At 38.6% G+C, this 18224-nt stretch overlaps 1 protein-coding gene across 1 annotated transcript in view; it reads left to right on the top strand.

Moving 5' to 3' along the window:
- Window positions 1–14688, top strand: part of lysmd2 (LysM, putative peptidoglycan-binding, domain containing 2) — a 39660-nt gene extending 24972 nt beyond the window's left edge. The window contains 1 exon segment of the mRNA XM_052040447.1: window positions 9893–14688. Coding sequence (XP_051896407.1) covers window positions 9893–9956 — 64 coding nt within the window. The 3' untranslated portion in view covers window positions 9957–14688.
- The last annotated feature ends 3536 nt before the right edge of the window (window positions 14689–18224 follow it).

Genomic DNA, 18224 nt, shown 5'->3' with positions numbered 1-18224 from the left:
AAGGTGATGAATCTCTGGAATTGTCTGCCCCAGGGGGTTGTGAAGGCAAAATCACTAAGATTAAACTAAGATGTGCTTTCTGCTTCACTTTACACACCTCTCTACTGTATTAGACTTTAGGTGCCCATTCTGCTAGCCTATGCCCTATTGCACGCCATTAATTTCCTGTTTACCACACCTCCAACTTCTACATAGTTGCAAATTTTAAAAAGGTACTGTTGTGACCGGCTGAGTAACTGGAGAAATACAGAAGTTGCTGGTATAAAAGTCTTTATTCAGCACAGCAGATCTTCTGGAGAGAATCCAGTTCTCCTCTCCTCACACAATGTTTTATACTTTTTTAAGCACAAGGACAGCAATAAATGATTGACTACAGTTTCAATAGTTATAATCACCTACTTACTTTTAATGTTTTGAATGTAGACAGGTAACTTTCCAGAATTACATATTTACAATGGTAGCACATTCCAGCTACCAGAATCACTTCGAATATTCAGTGCTGGTGGCTGGTCTGAAAGCTTCTGAGCACAAGGTCTAGACACCCAAAATATACCTCTTTTGTTACAGCATTGAGGGATGGCTCCCTGAATATACAACTGGCCAGAATATTAGATCACAAAACAGACCTGGCCTGAACTGTGCATTAAGTTGCAGGAGATGTCTTTGACAATGTGTTAATGCAGGAGATGGCCACTTAACGCCTTTCCTGATCTCATCCTGAAGTTTTCAATGAGCACAATTAACACGAACATTCATCTATTGTCTTCCCCTGTGTAGTTTCAATGACCCACACCCAATGACTTGTTTCAATAGCCTTAAAGTATCAGTTGTGAACAGGTTTTATTTCCCGAAGACTGGTTCTCATTTTAATTAGTATCTGCTATCCATAAATTCATAACTCTAGAATAATCCCTAACAGTACATTTTTTGAAAGCTCAGGGAAATAAGGGCTATGGGGGACTGAAACAGGAGAAGAGATGAGGCCTGGGGCTGATCAGCCATGATATATTGAATGGTGGGGCAGATGGGTTACTCATACTCCTGCTTTCTAGTGTTCTAATTAATGAGTATCAAGTAACTTTTTAAGATTTATTCACTTCGTACCCAAGTCTAGTTTACTGAGATGTGAACAAGGACAGTGCGGTATAGTATAATGGAAAAACTTGCTTGCAGCAGCATCACAGGCATGTAGGTACGGACAACAACACAAAATATGAATTAGACATAAAATTTATACCATATGATGAAAAACTGGCTTTCAGCCAATCAGTTTTCACATTGCTTATGACATTCTGAACTTCATTAACACTTCCTTAATTCTTGCTGTTTAATGCACTTGGTATTGACTTTGAAATCCTACTTCACATTTGCAAAATAATATTGTGTCCATGTGTAATGCTTGAAAGGAAAAAATTTGTGTTTTGAAACTTGAGTCAAAATAAGCTGCTTAGCATTAGATTCAAGCCTTATGAAGTTTGATATGTTGAACTTGCCACTAAATGAGTCATGTTGACTTTCCATGAATTTTTTTCCACTTCATCCACACAAAACTCTACACTTTTTCCTCCCCTCAAGGTCCCTCAATAGAGGACAGGTTTTAATCTTGAGTGTTTTGCCCTCACGGCATATGTAGTTTGCAAAACTAAAATAGAATTTGTTGCTGTGTATTTGGAACCAGCAAAGTGATATTTTGTTGTGTTGCTGTGATTGTAAATCTAACAACTTGTTGCTGTCCAACTTCTGAATGTGAGAATTTGCCAACATTGAGCATAGTGTTTATTCTTGGTTAAAGAAAATATATTTCAGTTTCACGTACATAAAACACTAAATTGCCCTACCAATTGCTGCAATCTTGCATTTAAGTTGCAAAAATTTTGCTGTTTTTTTTTGCTTTTTACCAAGCTTTGCTCTCCATTTATTTTGCTGCTTTTGTTGACAGCAGTACTCCTGAGATGTATACAAAGCTATGGTTTTCTACAGCATCAAGAGATGCATTGTGCATTCCAGGAACACTTTTGAACTTCCATGGAGATTAGGAGCAGGAGTAGGATACTCAGCCCCTCGAGCCTTCTCTACCAATCAATAAGATTGTGACACCAATTCCACATTCAACCAACCCCTGTAACTTCAACCCCTTGTTTATCAAGAACTGTTTGTCAAGGAGGGAAGTTCTGTGGGAATAAATGGAAATCTAATGTAGAGACACAATAGAAACTCTGTGAAATAGTGCACTTGATTGAACCTTAGACCTGTAGTTACATGAGTTGGGGTTAAGGAAGGTTGTTCAATTTGTCTCCTCAGACCACTATTGAGTAGAAAATGCTAGGTGCTTTCGAAATTGCATTAACCTTTACAAAATGCATTTTTTAAAGCATATCCTCTCAAAATCTGAGTTAGCAAAAATTGGTATTGGTTTATTATTCACTTGTACCGAGGTACAGTGAAAAACTTGACTTGCACACCGATCGTACAGGTCAATTCATTACACAGTGCAGTTACATTGAGTTAGTACAGAGTGCATTGAGGTAGTACAGGTAAAAACAATAACAGTACAGAGTAAAGTGTCATAGCTACAGGGAAAGTGCAGTGCAATAAGGTGCAAGGTCACAACGAGGTAGATCGTGAAGTCATAGTCCATCTCATTGTATAAGGGAACCGTTCAATAGTCTTATCACAGTGCGGTAGAAGCTGTCCTTAAGTGTGGTGGTACGTGCCCTCAGGCTCCTGTATCTTCTACCTGATGGAAGAGGAGAGAAGAGAGAATGTCTTGGGTGGGTGGGGTCTTTGATTATGCTGGCTGCTTCACCAAGGCAGTGAGAGGTAAAGACAGAGTCCAAGGAGGGGAGGCTGGTGTCCGTGATGCGCTGGGCTGTGTCCACAACTCTCTGCAGTTTCTTGCAGTCCTGGGCAGAGCAGCGGCCGTACCAAACCATGATACATGCAGATAGGATGCTTTCTATGGTACATCGGGAAAAAATTGGTGAGAGTCAAAGGGGACAAACCAAATTTCTTTAGCCTCCCGAGGAAGTAGAGGTGCTGGTGAGCCTTCTTGGCCATGGCATCTACGTGATTTGACCAGGACAGAACAGTTTTTCAGACTTTATATCAAGACAATTGTTTTCACCACGTAGAAGGTACAGTTTGGATTTGGGCAATGCAACCAAATGAATGAATGAGAGAGCAGAACCTTTTGTTTCTCCTCCCAACAAAACTGCTGGCTCACATCAGCAACACTCTCAGGACCGAGAGGCTCAGGGTCTGATTCGCCATCAGTCCCAGTTGTACTACAAAAGGATTGGATGTTAATAGAAGGGGTTTGTTGGTCCCCTATCAGAGCATTTTGTTTATGAGCACACTGAAGTTGTTATGTTTTACCAACTTATTCTGCGTAAGTAGTGCAGAGTTCAATGTAAGCACACTTTATGGCACTATTTAGAATAAGTTTGGGATGGTGTACTTTGTATAACCCTGGTAGAAGGGATTGCAGTCTTAATAGTGAAGTACTTTCAGCTCATGGATTTTAAAAAATCAGTTTAGGAATCTATACATCATTAAGAACTGGAATGCTGGATTCACCTGACACATTGATAATGCAGACGTGCTACTGCAGTGACAGAGAAAGCTGCTGATTTCTCATTTGGAATGTTCTGTGCATTTGAGAGCATTGCACTGTAGAAAGGACATGTTGGCCTAGGAGAGATTCTATCAAGTACCAGCTTGATGCACAGGATAAACTAGTTACGATAAAAGGTTAATATACATCTTGGAGTTGAGCAGCTTAGATGGTTGAGGTGCTCAAAATAGAGAAGTTGCCAAAGTAGGACATAAGAGTGTAAGAAACTGTTCTGCCATTCCATTAGACCATTTGCTGATCAAATCTTGGCCTCGACATCACCTTCCCATTCCCTTCTCATACTCCTCGACTCCCTTGTAGTTCAAATGTCTATCAAACTTTGCCTTAAATATCTTCAATAACTCCATACCCACAGCTCTGTGAGGAGGAGAATTCCAAAGATTCTCATTGAAGAAATTCTTCCTCATCTGTATCTTAAATGGTCAACTGCTTATTCTGAACTATGCACCTAATTGTAGATACCTCCACTCATGGAAATAGCTCCTCTGCATCCTCCTCAGAAACTTGCATTTCAATAAGATTGCATTTAATTTTTCTATACTCCAATGAGTGTACGCCCAAAGTGCTCAACTTTTCATCATTCAACAACACTTTTATCCCAGGAATCAACACAGTGAATCTCCTCTGCACCACCTATAAGAATTTGGAATTGTTTTTTATTGTCACTTGTACTGGGGTACAGTGAAAAACTTGTCTTGCATACCATTCATACAGATCAATTCATTACACAGTGCATTGAGGTAGCACTAGGTAAAACAATACAGAATGCAGAGTAAAGTGTCACAGTAGATTGTGAGGTTAAGAGTCCACCTTCAATAGTCTTACAACAGCGGGATAGAAGCTGTCCTGAGGAAGTAGAGAAGCAGGTATATCATTCTTTAAATTTGGAGACCAAACCTGTATGCAGTGCTCCAGGTGCAGTCTCACTTGTGCCATGCAAAGTTGCATCAAAGCATCCTATAACGAATCTAGAACAACTCTGTGAAAATTTTCTTCTCACAGTGTGTTGCAAGGTCTCAGGGGACATGGATATAAATCAAAGTACCTGAAAGGGAGATAAATGCTTGACATTAAAGGATGGGGTCAGGCAGATAATTAGGATTTAAGGAAAAGAACAAGCTCCATAGATGAACAGCTACTGTTTGTATTCTTGTTTACAAGGTCTGTTGTTACAAACGTTCTTAATGGAAACAATTTAAGATGAGCTTAAATAAATGCACAGCCTTCGCTTGTCTTCACTCAAGTTTCCTGAGTATGTTGTTGCCAATAAGGTTAATTGGTTGAATGGCGACACTGGAAGTTTGTAATTTTTCTGTATTAAATTCTGCATTGTCTCAGCTGGGAAATTTTTCATGGCAGATGTTATCACTGTCTCTGTGTGAAATAGATGTAGCTGCACTATAATTGGATTGATGAGGCCAGCTACAAGATTAGAATCCAAGCGCTAATTTTCACATGTTGCGTTAGTCGAATAAATGCAACAAAAATGGTGATTGTGTATCTTAAAAGTGAAAAACTCAGAGGCTTAATTGACAGCTGTGGAGGGAAGAAACACATTGTTCAGAAACATTGATCTCACCTGTTTTTAGAGTGATTCTGTTACTTTGTTTTTATTTCTGAAAGCTTATATACATGAGCTTTAATCCTTAATATTTTTATATGTTGTATGTTCCTATTCATCAGTGTAAACCTGAATGTAAGCGGTGATCTAGATCAAATGAATAATCACATTCCAGAAGTTTGTTTTAAAAGAAAATGCTGGAAGCACTCGGCAGGTAAGGCAGTATCTGTGGAAAGAGGTAGCGAATGGTCTTTGATCTAAAACATTAACTCCTTCCACAGGTGCTGCCTTACCTGCTGAGTGTTCCCAGCATATTTTGTTTTTATTTTATATTTCCAGTATCTGCAGGGTTTTTGATTTCCAGAAGTTTTTTTTAAAAAAAAACTCTTGTCAAGAATCTGCAAAGGAGACTGTTGGGGTAAGAACTTGCTCTTCACGGAGGAGAGAGCTGGCTTGTTGGAGCCCATCCATCATATCATGCAGAGAACAAATTGTTGGAGATGTGATAAATAGATAACTTTATCTGGTGTTGGCAAATGTTTATCATTTCCTGGAATCTTATTGGAATCTGCTAAAACCTTCATGCCTACAGCAGACTTGGTAAACAAAAATATAAATAGTAACCATTCATCTTTGGAGCTTGTTCTGCAAAGGAAACTCTGTTCTATAAATCCCAATTTTCTGCCTGGCTCCATCCTTTAATGTCCTTTTTTTGTAATTCAGCATTTGTCTCGCTTTCAAGTACTTTGATTTATATCTGTGTTGCAAAGCACTGTGAGAAGAAACTTTTCATGGAATAAGTAGTGTAATTATAACATTTCCTTGATGGAAAATTACTACTGCAATATTCTGCTATCTCCTTTTTCATTGACCTTCTGGCTGCTCTGCATCTTAGAAAACCACTTCTGCTTAAATCTGATTAGTTTGTGCCTTGATCAATTTGCCATGCTGGCTTTCTTCTACCATTGGCCCTTCACTTGACTCCAGCAACATAATGCTGATTTGGTTGTTTGAGATTTGGCCTTTCTTTTGGATTGACTCTGATCTCTGTTCTTTACTCCAAGGGAGATAACTTGTATTTTTATTGTGTCTTTAAAGCAACAGAACGTCCAAAATCAACTCACGGGAGTTATTAAAACTTGAGGCATTTGCACAAATGGAGCAATTAGGGTAAAGGAGCATGGCGTAAGCCAGATGTTGGGTTTAGTGAACATTTTTAAAGGAAAATGGAATGTTGGAGTGAAGGTGGAAAATTGTGGAATGATTAACCAAGGATGATCACAGAGGTTAAAATTGCAGACATACTGATGCAATGATGGAACTGCAAGGATGGATAAGGGAAACACTGTGGAGGAGATTGAAAGCAAGGATGAGAATCTTAAAATCAAGATATTGCTTAACAAGAGCCAATGTAGTACAGTACAAGGGTGTTGGCCAATGAGAACAGGGATAATGAGTGAATGGTGGCTTCGTGCAGGGGAGGTTTTCCCTGAAAGTGGCATCGCAGGTAGACAGGGTGGTGAAGAAGGCGTTGGGCATGCTGGTCTTCATCAGTCAGGGTATTGAGAATAGGAGTTAGGACATTATGTTGCAATTGTACAGGATGTTGATGAGACTGCACTTGGAGTATTGTGTACAGTTTTGGTTACCCTGTCATAGGAAAAGTGTCATTCATTAAGCTGGAAAGAGTGCAAAGATTTATGAGAATGTTGGCAGGACTTGAGGGAAGTTATAGGGAGAGATTGGGTAGGCTAGGACTTTATTCATTGGAGCAAAGGAGACTGAGGGGTGACTATGTAGAGGTGTATAAAATCATGAGAGGCATAGACAGGATAAATGGACACGTCTTTTTTCCCAGGGAAAGTGAACCAAAAACTAGAGGGCATAGGTTTAAGGTGAGAGGGGAAAGATTAAAGGGGCCTGAGGGGCAACTTTTTCATGCAGAGGGTGGTGCGTATATGGGACAAGCTGCTAGAATAAGTGGTTGAGGCAACTTGGACAGGTACGTGGATAGGAAAGATTTACAGGGATATGGGCTAAACGTGGGCAAATGGGACTAGGTTAGATGGGCATCATGGATGAGCTGGGCTGAAATGCCTGTTTCCATGCTGTATTTTTCTATGACTATAACTCTAGCTTCTGTCTCACAAATTTGGTTGAATTTTTTGAGGGAGTAACTGTGGTAGGACAGTGGATGTTGTCTACCTAGACTTTAGTAAAGCATTTGACAAGGTCCTTCATGGTAGACATATCCAGAAGATTAAGTCACATGGAATCCTCAGTGAGTTGGAAATTTACATACAAAATTGGCTTGGTCATAGCAGACAGAGGGTAGTGGTGGAGTGGTGTTTCTCTGACTGGAGGTTTGTGACCAGTGGTCCACTAGGATCAGGGCTAGGACCCCTGTAATGTATGTCAGTGATCTGGATGAAAATGTAGGTGGTCTGATTAGTAAATTTGCAGGTGACATGAAAATTCATGTAGTTGTGGATAGTGAGGAATGTTGTCAAATGAGACTTAAAAGTTGGTGGAATATGGTATGAAGCTTTAGTTTATTCTGTGCCTCAGGAGATCTGATAAAGTGTTAACATTCAAAGTGTTAAAATTCCTTTCTCTTTCAGATGTTCAGTCATGTACCGCATATTCCAAGCATTATGACATGATGACAGAGCTGTAGTGTGATATTTTTCCTTGTAAAATCCATGCAAATTATAATCAATCTCATTATTTTAGCAGGACAAACATACATGGATACCTGGAATTCACTTCCAAATGTTTGTCATTCTCAAAATCTTCATAAAAATGATGGTTAATATGTATTGACTATTTCCAGTTGAAAATGCAGCAAGTGGGTGTCTGTAGTATCAGTGAACACATCAGGGGGTGAACACATTGATGTGATATTGAAAATTTCTCTTTACTGACCTGCAAGAACTCACTAGTGTATCATATGATTCCAAAGGGAAGGTGATTAAATTTTATCTGAGTGTATTCTTACCCCTCTTTTTTGGGACCCCTCCTGCCCCACTCCATCCCAAAAACAATTACACTGAAACTTACTACTTTCAAAAGCTAGCTTTAGGCATTTCCTTTTCAAGTCTTTCCATTTTGCTCCTCAAATTAATTTCATTTACTCTTCATCTTCCCAGTCTTGTGTTCCTTTCCCTTTTTCCTATTAAAACTATTACCCAGGAGTGTAAGCATTATCTACAGGTGGTTAAAATTCTAAAGCACAATAACATTTTTAAGTTTTGAATAATCATCATCATTGCATAAAGGAGAATTTTCACGGAAGGAGGATTTTCCATTTTCTGTTCTTGCCAACTTATCAGTATAAGAATGGAAATGTCGGTACATTACTCCATGTGTCCACGTCCATCACTTGTACAAGTGCACAGTCATGCATACACACAAACACACACACTTGCAATCCTTTGCTCATTTGCTCCCATGTGACATCACTGAGATTTGGAGCTTGGGGAGATGGGCAGAGAAAACAAGTTTTTCCCTGTGTATTCCACGCACCATATGCTGCCCTAAAAATCGAAAAGCATGTGATATAAATCCTTGATTCATAGGTATGAATCACTTGTCTTTGAGCTAAAAGATTACAGTTTACAGGTTAACAGCAGACTTAAATGCGTCAGTTCAGCTGAGTGAATGCAACGTTGCCAGCAATGTATTTACTTTTGGTGAGATGCCCAGTTAGATGATGGAAGGGATTCCATGGAAGTATCCAGGATACAGAAGTTCACTCATAAACTGGCTGCCATTCTTTCATCAAACAATATAAGCCAGGAGCAAAGGATCTGCCCATTCATTTCTTGTACTGTTTGAGGTGTGTACAAGCAGGCTCTTGTGTTTGTTTGTATTTAGAACATGGAACAGTACAGCACAGTCCGGGCCCTCCAGCCCACGATGTTGTGCCGACCTATTTAAACCTTATCTACATTCTATCTATCTCTACTTCACTTCCCATAACCTTCTATATTTCTTTGATCCATGTGCCTGCCAAAAAGTCTCTTAAATGACCCTATTGTGTCAGCTTCTACCACCACCACCCCTCCCCCGACAGTGCATTCCAGGCACCCACCACTCTCTGTGTTTTTTAAAAAAAAACACTAATCTCTTCTCATAAAATGTGTTGTCCAATCCAGGCAGCATTCTTGTAAATCTCCTCTGCACCCTCTCCAAAGCTTCCAAATCCTTCCTATAATGTGGCGACCAGAACTGAACACAAGATGTGGTCTAACCAGGGTATTTTAGAGCTGCAACATTACCTCTCTGCTCTATCCCCCGGCTAATGAAGGCCAGCACACCAAATGGTTTTTTAATCACCCTATCAACTTGCCTTGCAACTTTGAGGGATCTATGTACCAGAACCCCAAGATCTCTCTGTTCCTCCACAGTGCTAAGAATCCTGTCATTAACCATGTACTCTGTCTTCAAGTTAGATCTTCCAAAGTGTATCACTTCGCACTTCTCCGGATTGAACTCCATCTGTCACTTGGTAGATCTGCCATTTGGTAGATACCCATTGGTTATAAAGGGAATATGATGAGGATGCGATAAAGAATGATTTTAACATGCTTTGTTTTAAGAGTTTTGCTTCTAAATTGTTTTAAAATATATATATAGTTTTTTTTAAAGAATCGTTACCTCTGCAGAGCAATAATCAGATGCTTTACTTCCCACAGAGCTGGTGACGCCGGACACAAAGATAATCCCTATGCAGCATCTTCCTACCAGAGCCTTCACTAAATATATAATGGAATCCAACCTTGCGGGATGCCGAAAGATAATTGTTTTTCCAATTATGTGTGGATAAGACTGTGTGATATCATTTAGTTTCTGGGTTTTAGTTTTGCTTTAAATCTAAGCAATTGCATTGTATACTTTGGCGTACTGGGGCACAAGTACAAGAGAGGCAGCATCGTACCTTGTGCATCTTTGGTGTGAAGTGTGAGCTGCTATTACGTTTGTGTTTCTTTATGCCATCTCTACTCGCTGTTTTATATTCCCACAGCAAATTTTCTGCTGATTTGCAGTGTGTGCTTATTTGCAGCATAGCTGGCTCACAGGAAATGCTTATGTTGCTGGCCCGAAATTGGGTGTAAAGCAGTGTAATCTACCTGATTTCAAATCTGTAGTCTCATTGTACATCTTGCATGTGTTGGCTGCTGTGCTTTCTCCTACTGTCTGGCACATGTATGGGTCTGGGGCAGAGGTGAGTGTAATTGCTCCAACATTAAGCTCAGTAGAAATAATGAAATCTGAACCAAATACGACCTTATAATTTTTTGCAAAATCAGATTGAACTGAGAGGGAGAGATCTTATTTTAAACAATGACCTGGCAGTCCTGTTTGCCTACAGATGAGACTGGTAGTAGACATTAGTGGAGTGGGTTGAAGAGCCCATTTATTTGAAATCTTCAAATTGAAACCAAAAATAATAAGATTATTTTCGGTGTTAAGCAGTAATGTTAATTTAGGATAAAGACAGTGAATTAGTCACAAACTTTATTTTTTTTAATAAGTGGAATCATATCACTTGTATAAAGTTAAACTCAATGTGCGGGTATGGAAGCCAAGCTAAGTCAAATTTAACCGTTTGCTTTTAAAGGGAACAATTGCAAGTGTCGTTTCACACATGCAGCCATTTTATTTTCTGCAAGGGCAGTGCACAGGCAGACTCCCACAACTTTCGAACCAAGTTGCCTTCAGTGGGAAGGAGGGGCTTGTGTCTGGTCATCCTAACTGTTGAGTTGGCTGGTTGGGAATGTGCAATTTGACCTAAACCTAATGTTAAGCCACTGGATACAGTTGATCTGCAAACTGCAGTTGTGAGAGTGGTATGTTTTCTCAGTTAGTGCCACCATTATAGTATTCCAGTAAGTAAGGCTTCCATTTTTTTGTCACTCCCTTCTCTAAATTTGAGTTTCAACTGGTGCAGACTGACTACTGCTCTCCCTAGGAGATCTGGCATCTCGTTCCATAATAGCTGAACACCGTAGACTGGACTTCTGTCTCTAGATTTGCATATTTACTTCCTTTGAAAAGTGATTTGCTGATTTGATTGTGGAGCTAGTCTCCATACGGTGGGGAGGCAGGAGGAGACTTTTTATCCATCTTCCCATCTTTGAAGTTTCTAAGTTCCCAAAACTGGCTAAAGCTTTTCACAAGGGGAATGCAGTTTGTCACTGCACAGGTAAGTTGTATGTGACATTTTTAGCCAGCTAACTCCTTCAGACTCCTGAGCATGAATTCTGAGAGTAGGCATTTTACTTTTTAACTGAGACTAATTGTGCACCTACTAAACTGGAACTGAGGAGCTCAACAAGTTTTTTTTTACATTCTGACTAAGTTGCAAAGATCTGTTAAACAATTCAAGCTCACGTGGACTCGGTCATTTGAGCTATCTGCTCAGTATCTGGTTACACCGTATGTTCTTTCCCTGGTGAAGGTTATGCCAAAATGCCCATTCAGACAGGTTGTCTAATGAAAATGTGTGATGAATTATTCGGCATTACAATTCTATCAAGCATTTAATTTGGCCTTTTTATTAGCAGTTTTAAGAGCTTTTACTCCTATTTAATTTTTTGATTGATCTAATTTCCACTTGCCTTATTTACCTCCCTTGTGCAAATTGGTCAGGGCTTGGTTTATAGGGTAATCTGCTCAGGACCATCAAGGAAGAGCCCTCCCTATTAGTAAAGCAACAACTAAACTGCTGGAATAGTACCACAGAATCTGCACCATGCATGTACTTGCACTGGAAGAATCCTGCTGTAGTATTGGTTGAAAACAAAGCCAATGAACAATGAACCAAATGAAAGACCGGTGATAACAATGTACCAGGTTCATAAGTAATTGATCTAAATCTATATTGAGAGAGCAGTATAAAAATACATGGAAGCACTGGTTGCTCAAGTAGATAAATTGACAGTTAGTTTATAATTTTATGCTTAACAGTAATCAGATGCTGTACGTTATTCTTTAAGGCAATGCAAATTCCCCAACTTGGAACTACTTAAAAGCTGACATGAATAGGTATAAATGGACTGATGGTTGTGACCATGGAAGAAGATCCATAATGTGTATCGAGGGTGCTGTAGGTTCAATTGTTTCTAAATTTTCCCTCTTTGCTTTGGAAAGTGCTCTTTCACGTTGGAACAGGACCCCTGATTGACCTGCACCAAAATGACTAATCTTAACGTAAGAACTCCAAAAGCAAAGATTGACGGGTTTTTCCAAATCATGGGGCACATCCCAACTTTGGTCTCCCAGGCAAACTTCATAATTTCACAAGAAATGTAATTTCAAAAAGAAATTATATTGCTTCTCAAATTTTGTTTTGGCTGCTTCTGAACTCCAAACAACTAAGCAAGTTGTTATTGCATTTATTAAAATCTCGAACTACAACATCTTGCAAAAGGAGTACCTCAAACTGTTGCAAGAAAATAGAGAAATATACAGCCCTTGGATTTTCATCCTGGTAATAGCTGCTCATAAGGGCACAATAGTTTTAGGATGGGTAGTCTACAAGCAGAATAAGTGGTTGTCATTAATATCTAAGCAATTGCATACATTTCTTCACATCCATTTGTTCTGAATGATCAGTCTCTGAATGGTGGAGGTATTTGCTGTTATGTTGAGATTTTTGGCAGCTGCTGAGTCTATAGGACGAGTCATTACTCAGTAGTGACAAAGATCTATCTTTAATTGCATTCACTCAGGTGAGCATTACCATGCTGACTGATGTTTTGAATATTTATCTTGCATAACTCCATACATGAATGTATTGATGTTTCAATGACATTTCAGGTATTACCAAGTTGTATGAGCTATAAGCACAGTGGCTTCTTTATTTTTGCCTTGCGTATATCAAATATTTAACTGAACCATATCTATCTCATTTTTTTTTCTCTATAATATGAAGGCAACTTACATTTTTCAGGCAACTTTAAATATAATGGCTAGAGATAATGTAAAATACTAACTATCAAGAGAAAATAGAACTGAACTGAAAACCCACAATTGCTAGATATCAAATTATATAATACTAGATACAAACTGGATTGTCATCTCAAGGAGCAAGGTAATATTTTATTGTTTCAGATGGGCCTTTTAACAAAAGCAGCAAAGTACGTTAAGCATATATTGAATATGAGATAATTTTGTAGGTGAACATTTTGACTTTTTTCCAGTTATTATTTCATATCAACTCTTTTATTGCTTATGAGTAGTTTTCCGTGATATTCATATAAATTTATGTGTAAAGCCTTTTTTTGGGCCAGGTACTTTCAAGCTTGGCATGAATCTTATTTTCTTTTTTTAAATTTTAAAAACAAATTCAGCAGGAATATTAAAGAACTTTTATCGTCAAACAAATGCTGGGCAGCATCCCTCTTGCTGTTCACAATTTTTTCTCATTAGTATTAAAAATATTATTTTAATCAATACTATTATCTAATAATGTCTTTCTGTGGCTTTTTATCTATAAAATGTCAATTCCTTTTGACTAAACTCTGGCTAAGGAGCTTGTTAATAAAAAGTAAATTACATTTCATTAAAGAATGCAGGCTAGTTTTTTGAGCTTATCAACAAATTTCTAGCACAGGTGAAGATGTCCCTCAAATGGGGACTCTTAGTTGACATAGATAGTTAAATATTTATTTCCTTCAGTTCTTCCTGTATTCTACCATCACCAGATGGCCAAATAATAAGCAGATAGAGATTTCCAGCTACCCACCCAGTTGTGAGGCTGAAATTGCAAGCTGACAAATCATTATAGAAATGACATAATTTTTATTCTCCTTAATTTCAATCCATCTACAACTCAAATTGCAAATTTACCCCATTGTTACTCTTTGGGTTATGTGGCATGGGTTGGATCTCTTCCGATAGTAACATTGTATGTGTGTTTGTTCACCAGTAGACATTCTGTTATTCAGATTTGGTTTTGATTTTCACAAAAATCATATAAACTGAATTGAGTGGAAGTGGAGTGAATTGATAAAATGTTTGTGCATTTCAAATTCAGACATTGTTGCAAAACAGTATTAAGCACTGTAATAGTTATCCCATAGATGTTCTTTGGGGAGGGTAGACAAGAAGTAGATCCACTTCTGCCTGTGAATTGTGTGAAAATGCTGTGCATTTAAAATTGGATTAAATTCTGTTCACTTTTTTTGCTTTCTATGAATATTCCTAAATTATACAAAGATTATTTTGCTTCAGGACCAATATTAGGCAAATATGGTTTGAAAGAAAATTGTTATAGGTAGTGATTCTGAACTTCAGTGATCTGCAACTGCATTTTGAAGACCCAAATGGGATAACTAATGCAGTAAACATTTAATGCATGAATTGTTTGTGTGTGTAAGTTGTGGCCTTAGATATTTTTTTAACTGATGTATTGACAATGAGGACTTGTTCTCTGGTTACTATTTCATTTGAAAATCTGCAATAAATAGTTTTTGTTACAACTTCAGCTGGAAGTTATGTGTTTCTTGTATTTATTCTTATTTTGCTTTTTGCAATATGTGTCGTTTACTCGGTCTTTATACATACCGTGTATCTGCAAAAACAAAAGCACTCAATCTGTATATTGATTGCAAAAATGTACATTTAGTTTTTAAGGTAAACGTGAAGCACATTTGTAAACATTTCTCTTTTTGAGGAGATTCCATTGGCCATACTAAAGCAAGGTTTGTGCCTGATAGTGTTGTCAATCATACGTTGGAGGAGGGTGAGTAGTATGACTGAACTCTCAGCAAACAGTTGCATGCCAAATGCCAATTTACTTCAAGTATTGTCTATTGTGAATAAACAAAATTTATAACACAAACTACAACAACTTTTCCAAATAAAACCAAGATAATTCACCCAGAAAATGCAGTGACTGGAGGATAGTTGTATAACAACTTGTGTGCATAAAATCAATCTCAATTGCTAACAGCAATATAATCACCAGGCTTGAAACCAAAAGCAAAATACATCTGATGCTGGAAATTGGAAATTAAAATAAAAATGTTGGACATGCTCAGCAGGTCAGGTGGCATCTGTGGAGAAAGATATAGTGTTTCAGGTCAATGGCCTTCCATCAGAACTGGGAAAAGTTAGAAAATAAAACAAGTTTTAAGTTGCAGAGGAAGGTTGGTGGCAGGGGAGGGGTTGCTGAAGAGACCAGTAGGGAAGGTCAGTGACAATGGGGTGCAAAACAGATTGAATGAACAAGTGCACTTTTTGTCCACCCTCCCCAAAGAATATCTTGGGATAACTATTACAGTGCTTAAATCTTAGAGCAGGATAAAATGTAGGCGCAACATTGTGGGCCGAAGGGCCTGTACTGTGCTGTAGTGTTCTAAGTGGAGGTGGTGCCACTGTAATAGGGTGTTAGAGTCTGCTGAGTAACACAAAGTGAAAGTGGAATTAAGAGTGATAAATGAAATCCATAATCCCAGGAAAGGGGAGAGGAAAAATACTTAGTGCTCGAAATGAGATACAAGACTCGAATGGCTGATTAAATTCAACAGTTTCAGATATTGTCAAGGTTGAGTTTATTGTCATATGAACTACTACATGTATGACAGGTGCAATGAAAAACTTGCTCACAGCAGCATCACAGGCACATCTTCATTCTGGCTGTGAATAGTAAGGCTACATATTGTGTCAGTACCAAAGATACACAAAAAATTCTGTGTGCCTATGGTGTAAAGGAGATGTCAATGCATGCAACAGTAATTTTAATTTGTTAGAATGTTGATGGGCCAAAATTGAATTCTAAATTCTCAATGTTAACAGTACATGAGGAATCTGAACTTAGAAGTAATTGTTCATGATAGAAATCAGTTGGTTAAGAGATGAATGATCACCTACCTGAATCAGTTGATGCAGCCCTTCAATGGTGCTTTCAAGAACTGACAGTTTTGCTGTAGGTTGGACACCAAGAATGGTTCTGTCTTCGTTTGAGAATCTGACTTGGGGAAAACTCTGAAGCCAGCAACGTGGCAAACTAATTCAGCTGTGAGGTGTTTGATTTATCCAACCCGAGCAATATTAACCCCTCATATAACATTGAGGTTAGTAGGTTGGCACAGTGGTGCAGTAAGTACTGCTGCTCCCTCACAACACCAGTGACTTGGGTTCAATCCTGATCTCCCTGTGACTCTAGGGGTCTCCCCCAGGTGGTTTCCTCCCATTTGCCACAGATGTGCTGGTGGGTAGGTTATTTGACTGCTGCAAATTGCCCCTGGTGTAGGTGGGTGGCAGGAGGATCAGAGTGAAAGTGATGGTCATGTGAGACTGAATAGGTTGCAGGGAAATAAGTGGGAAAATGGGATTGCTCTGAGAGTCAGCATAAACTCTGGGCCAAATGGTCATCTCCTAAGTCATTGTCAGAAAAGAAACCTAACAATGATTTTAAGGATAGCAAGATGAAAAAGTATTGATGACAAGGTAATCTCTCTGTCCTCATCCACAACTTGTCTGCAGCCAATGACACCATCCCCCTCCAACATTTCTCCTCCGTGGTCTATTAAGGTGGACAACACTTGGCCAACTCCATTCTTACCTATCTGGTCCTCTTCCTCCCAGGAAAAGTTCCCTCAGGATCTCTCCTTGATCTTTTGCTATTTTTTTCAACATCACAAAGCTCTTTGGGTTCATGTGTACACTGACAATACCCAGCTCCACCATCACCTTGCAAACCCTGGACTGGCTTGGTTTTATCACACTATTCATCTGAGATCCGGAAATAGATAATTAGAAATGTTCTCCTATTATATATTGAGAAGACAAACCATTTCCTTCAGGACTCACCACAAACTCTTCCCCTTTGCCACTGACTTAATTCTTTTACTTCACAACTGTCTGAGGACCATTCATAACCTTTATGCTTTACTTGAAACAAAAAAAGCTTCTGATTGCATCTACTCCATTAAATCTGGCTGCTTTCCCTCAATGTTGCCCTATTGTTCATGTCTCACCTCATTGTAAAGCTTTCGACTGAGCCTTTGAGCTCCAGAACAGCGTCCCATATTCCACACTTTGGAAATTTGAGCTCATTCAAAACTCTGCTGCTTGTACTTTAACACCAAGTCCTTTTCATCCATCACCCCAGGGCTTGCTGACCCATTTAGCATCCTCTCAATATTAAACCTCACTTTTGTTTTGCAGATCCCTCCATGTCCCCTTTCATCCCGAAGTGTTACCTCCTTCAATTCGCCGGGATCTCTGTACCTCCACTTCTGTTCTCTTGTGCATCCCCAGTTTTAATTGTTCCACTATTGGTGGCTGTGCTTTCAGCCGTTAAGTCCCAAAGTTCTGGAAAATCCTCAGACAATTCCACCTCTCTTTCCTTCCATGACATGCTCTCAAATAACTTTATAATATGTCCTAATATTTGGTCTCATAACAATCCTGTGAAGTGCCATGTGGCATTTTACTACGCCAATGATGCTCTATAAATGCAAGTAATTGTTTCTTCCCATTATTCCTTTTTAAATTGAGACCAATACCCAAATGTTTCCCAGCAAATTTCTGTTTCTGCTTGATTTTTTTTTGCCTTTCAGTTGTGGAAAAAGAACTGCTGGCTTCAGATTTTCTAATCAGAATATGAACATTATCTGATGCTTTTCCAACAAATTATTGTTCACTCCATTGTAAGCCATTTATTATGGGAGAAATAGTACTCCATGTTCTAGTCCAAAGCCACCATTTGCTAAATTAAAATGTGTTGGGATTTTAAATATTATTTACTACTTCTGTAATAAAGCTGTTTGTTCACATTTTTGCTCACCGCAACTAACATCCTAAGATTTACTAAATTGCCAAATATGCTTAAATAAAGTGATAGTTACACGCATATGATTCTTTTCAATTTTCTCTATTAAAAAAACAAGCATGATGTGCATAGAATTGAGAATGTGTTCAGCTTACTCTCAGATTCTATTTAACATCTCAAGACTTGAGAAAGTGAAGAGCATTAATTTTTAAAATCACTGCTGTGATGCAGGTGGAGACTGG

This window comes from Pristis pectinata, chromosome 28 (genome assembly GCF_009764475.1).
Source record: "Pristis pectinata isolate sPriPec2 chromosome 28, sPriPec2.1.pri, whole genome shotgun sequence".
NCBI classification, from domain to species: domain Eukaryota; kingdom Metazoa; phylum Chordata; class Chondrichthyes; order Rhinopristiformes; family Pristidae; genus Pristis; species Pristis pectinata.
The sequence above is the reverse complement of the archived record's forward strand: the minus strand, read 5'-3'. Positions and strand labels throughout refer to the sequence as shown.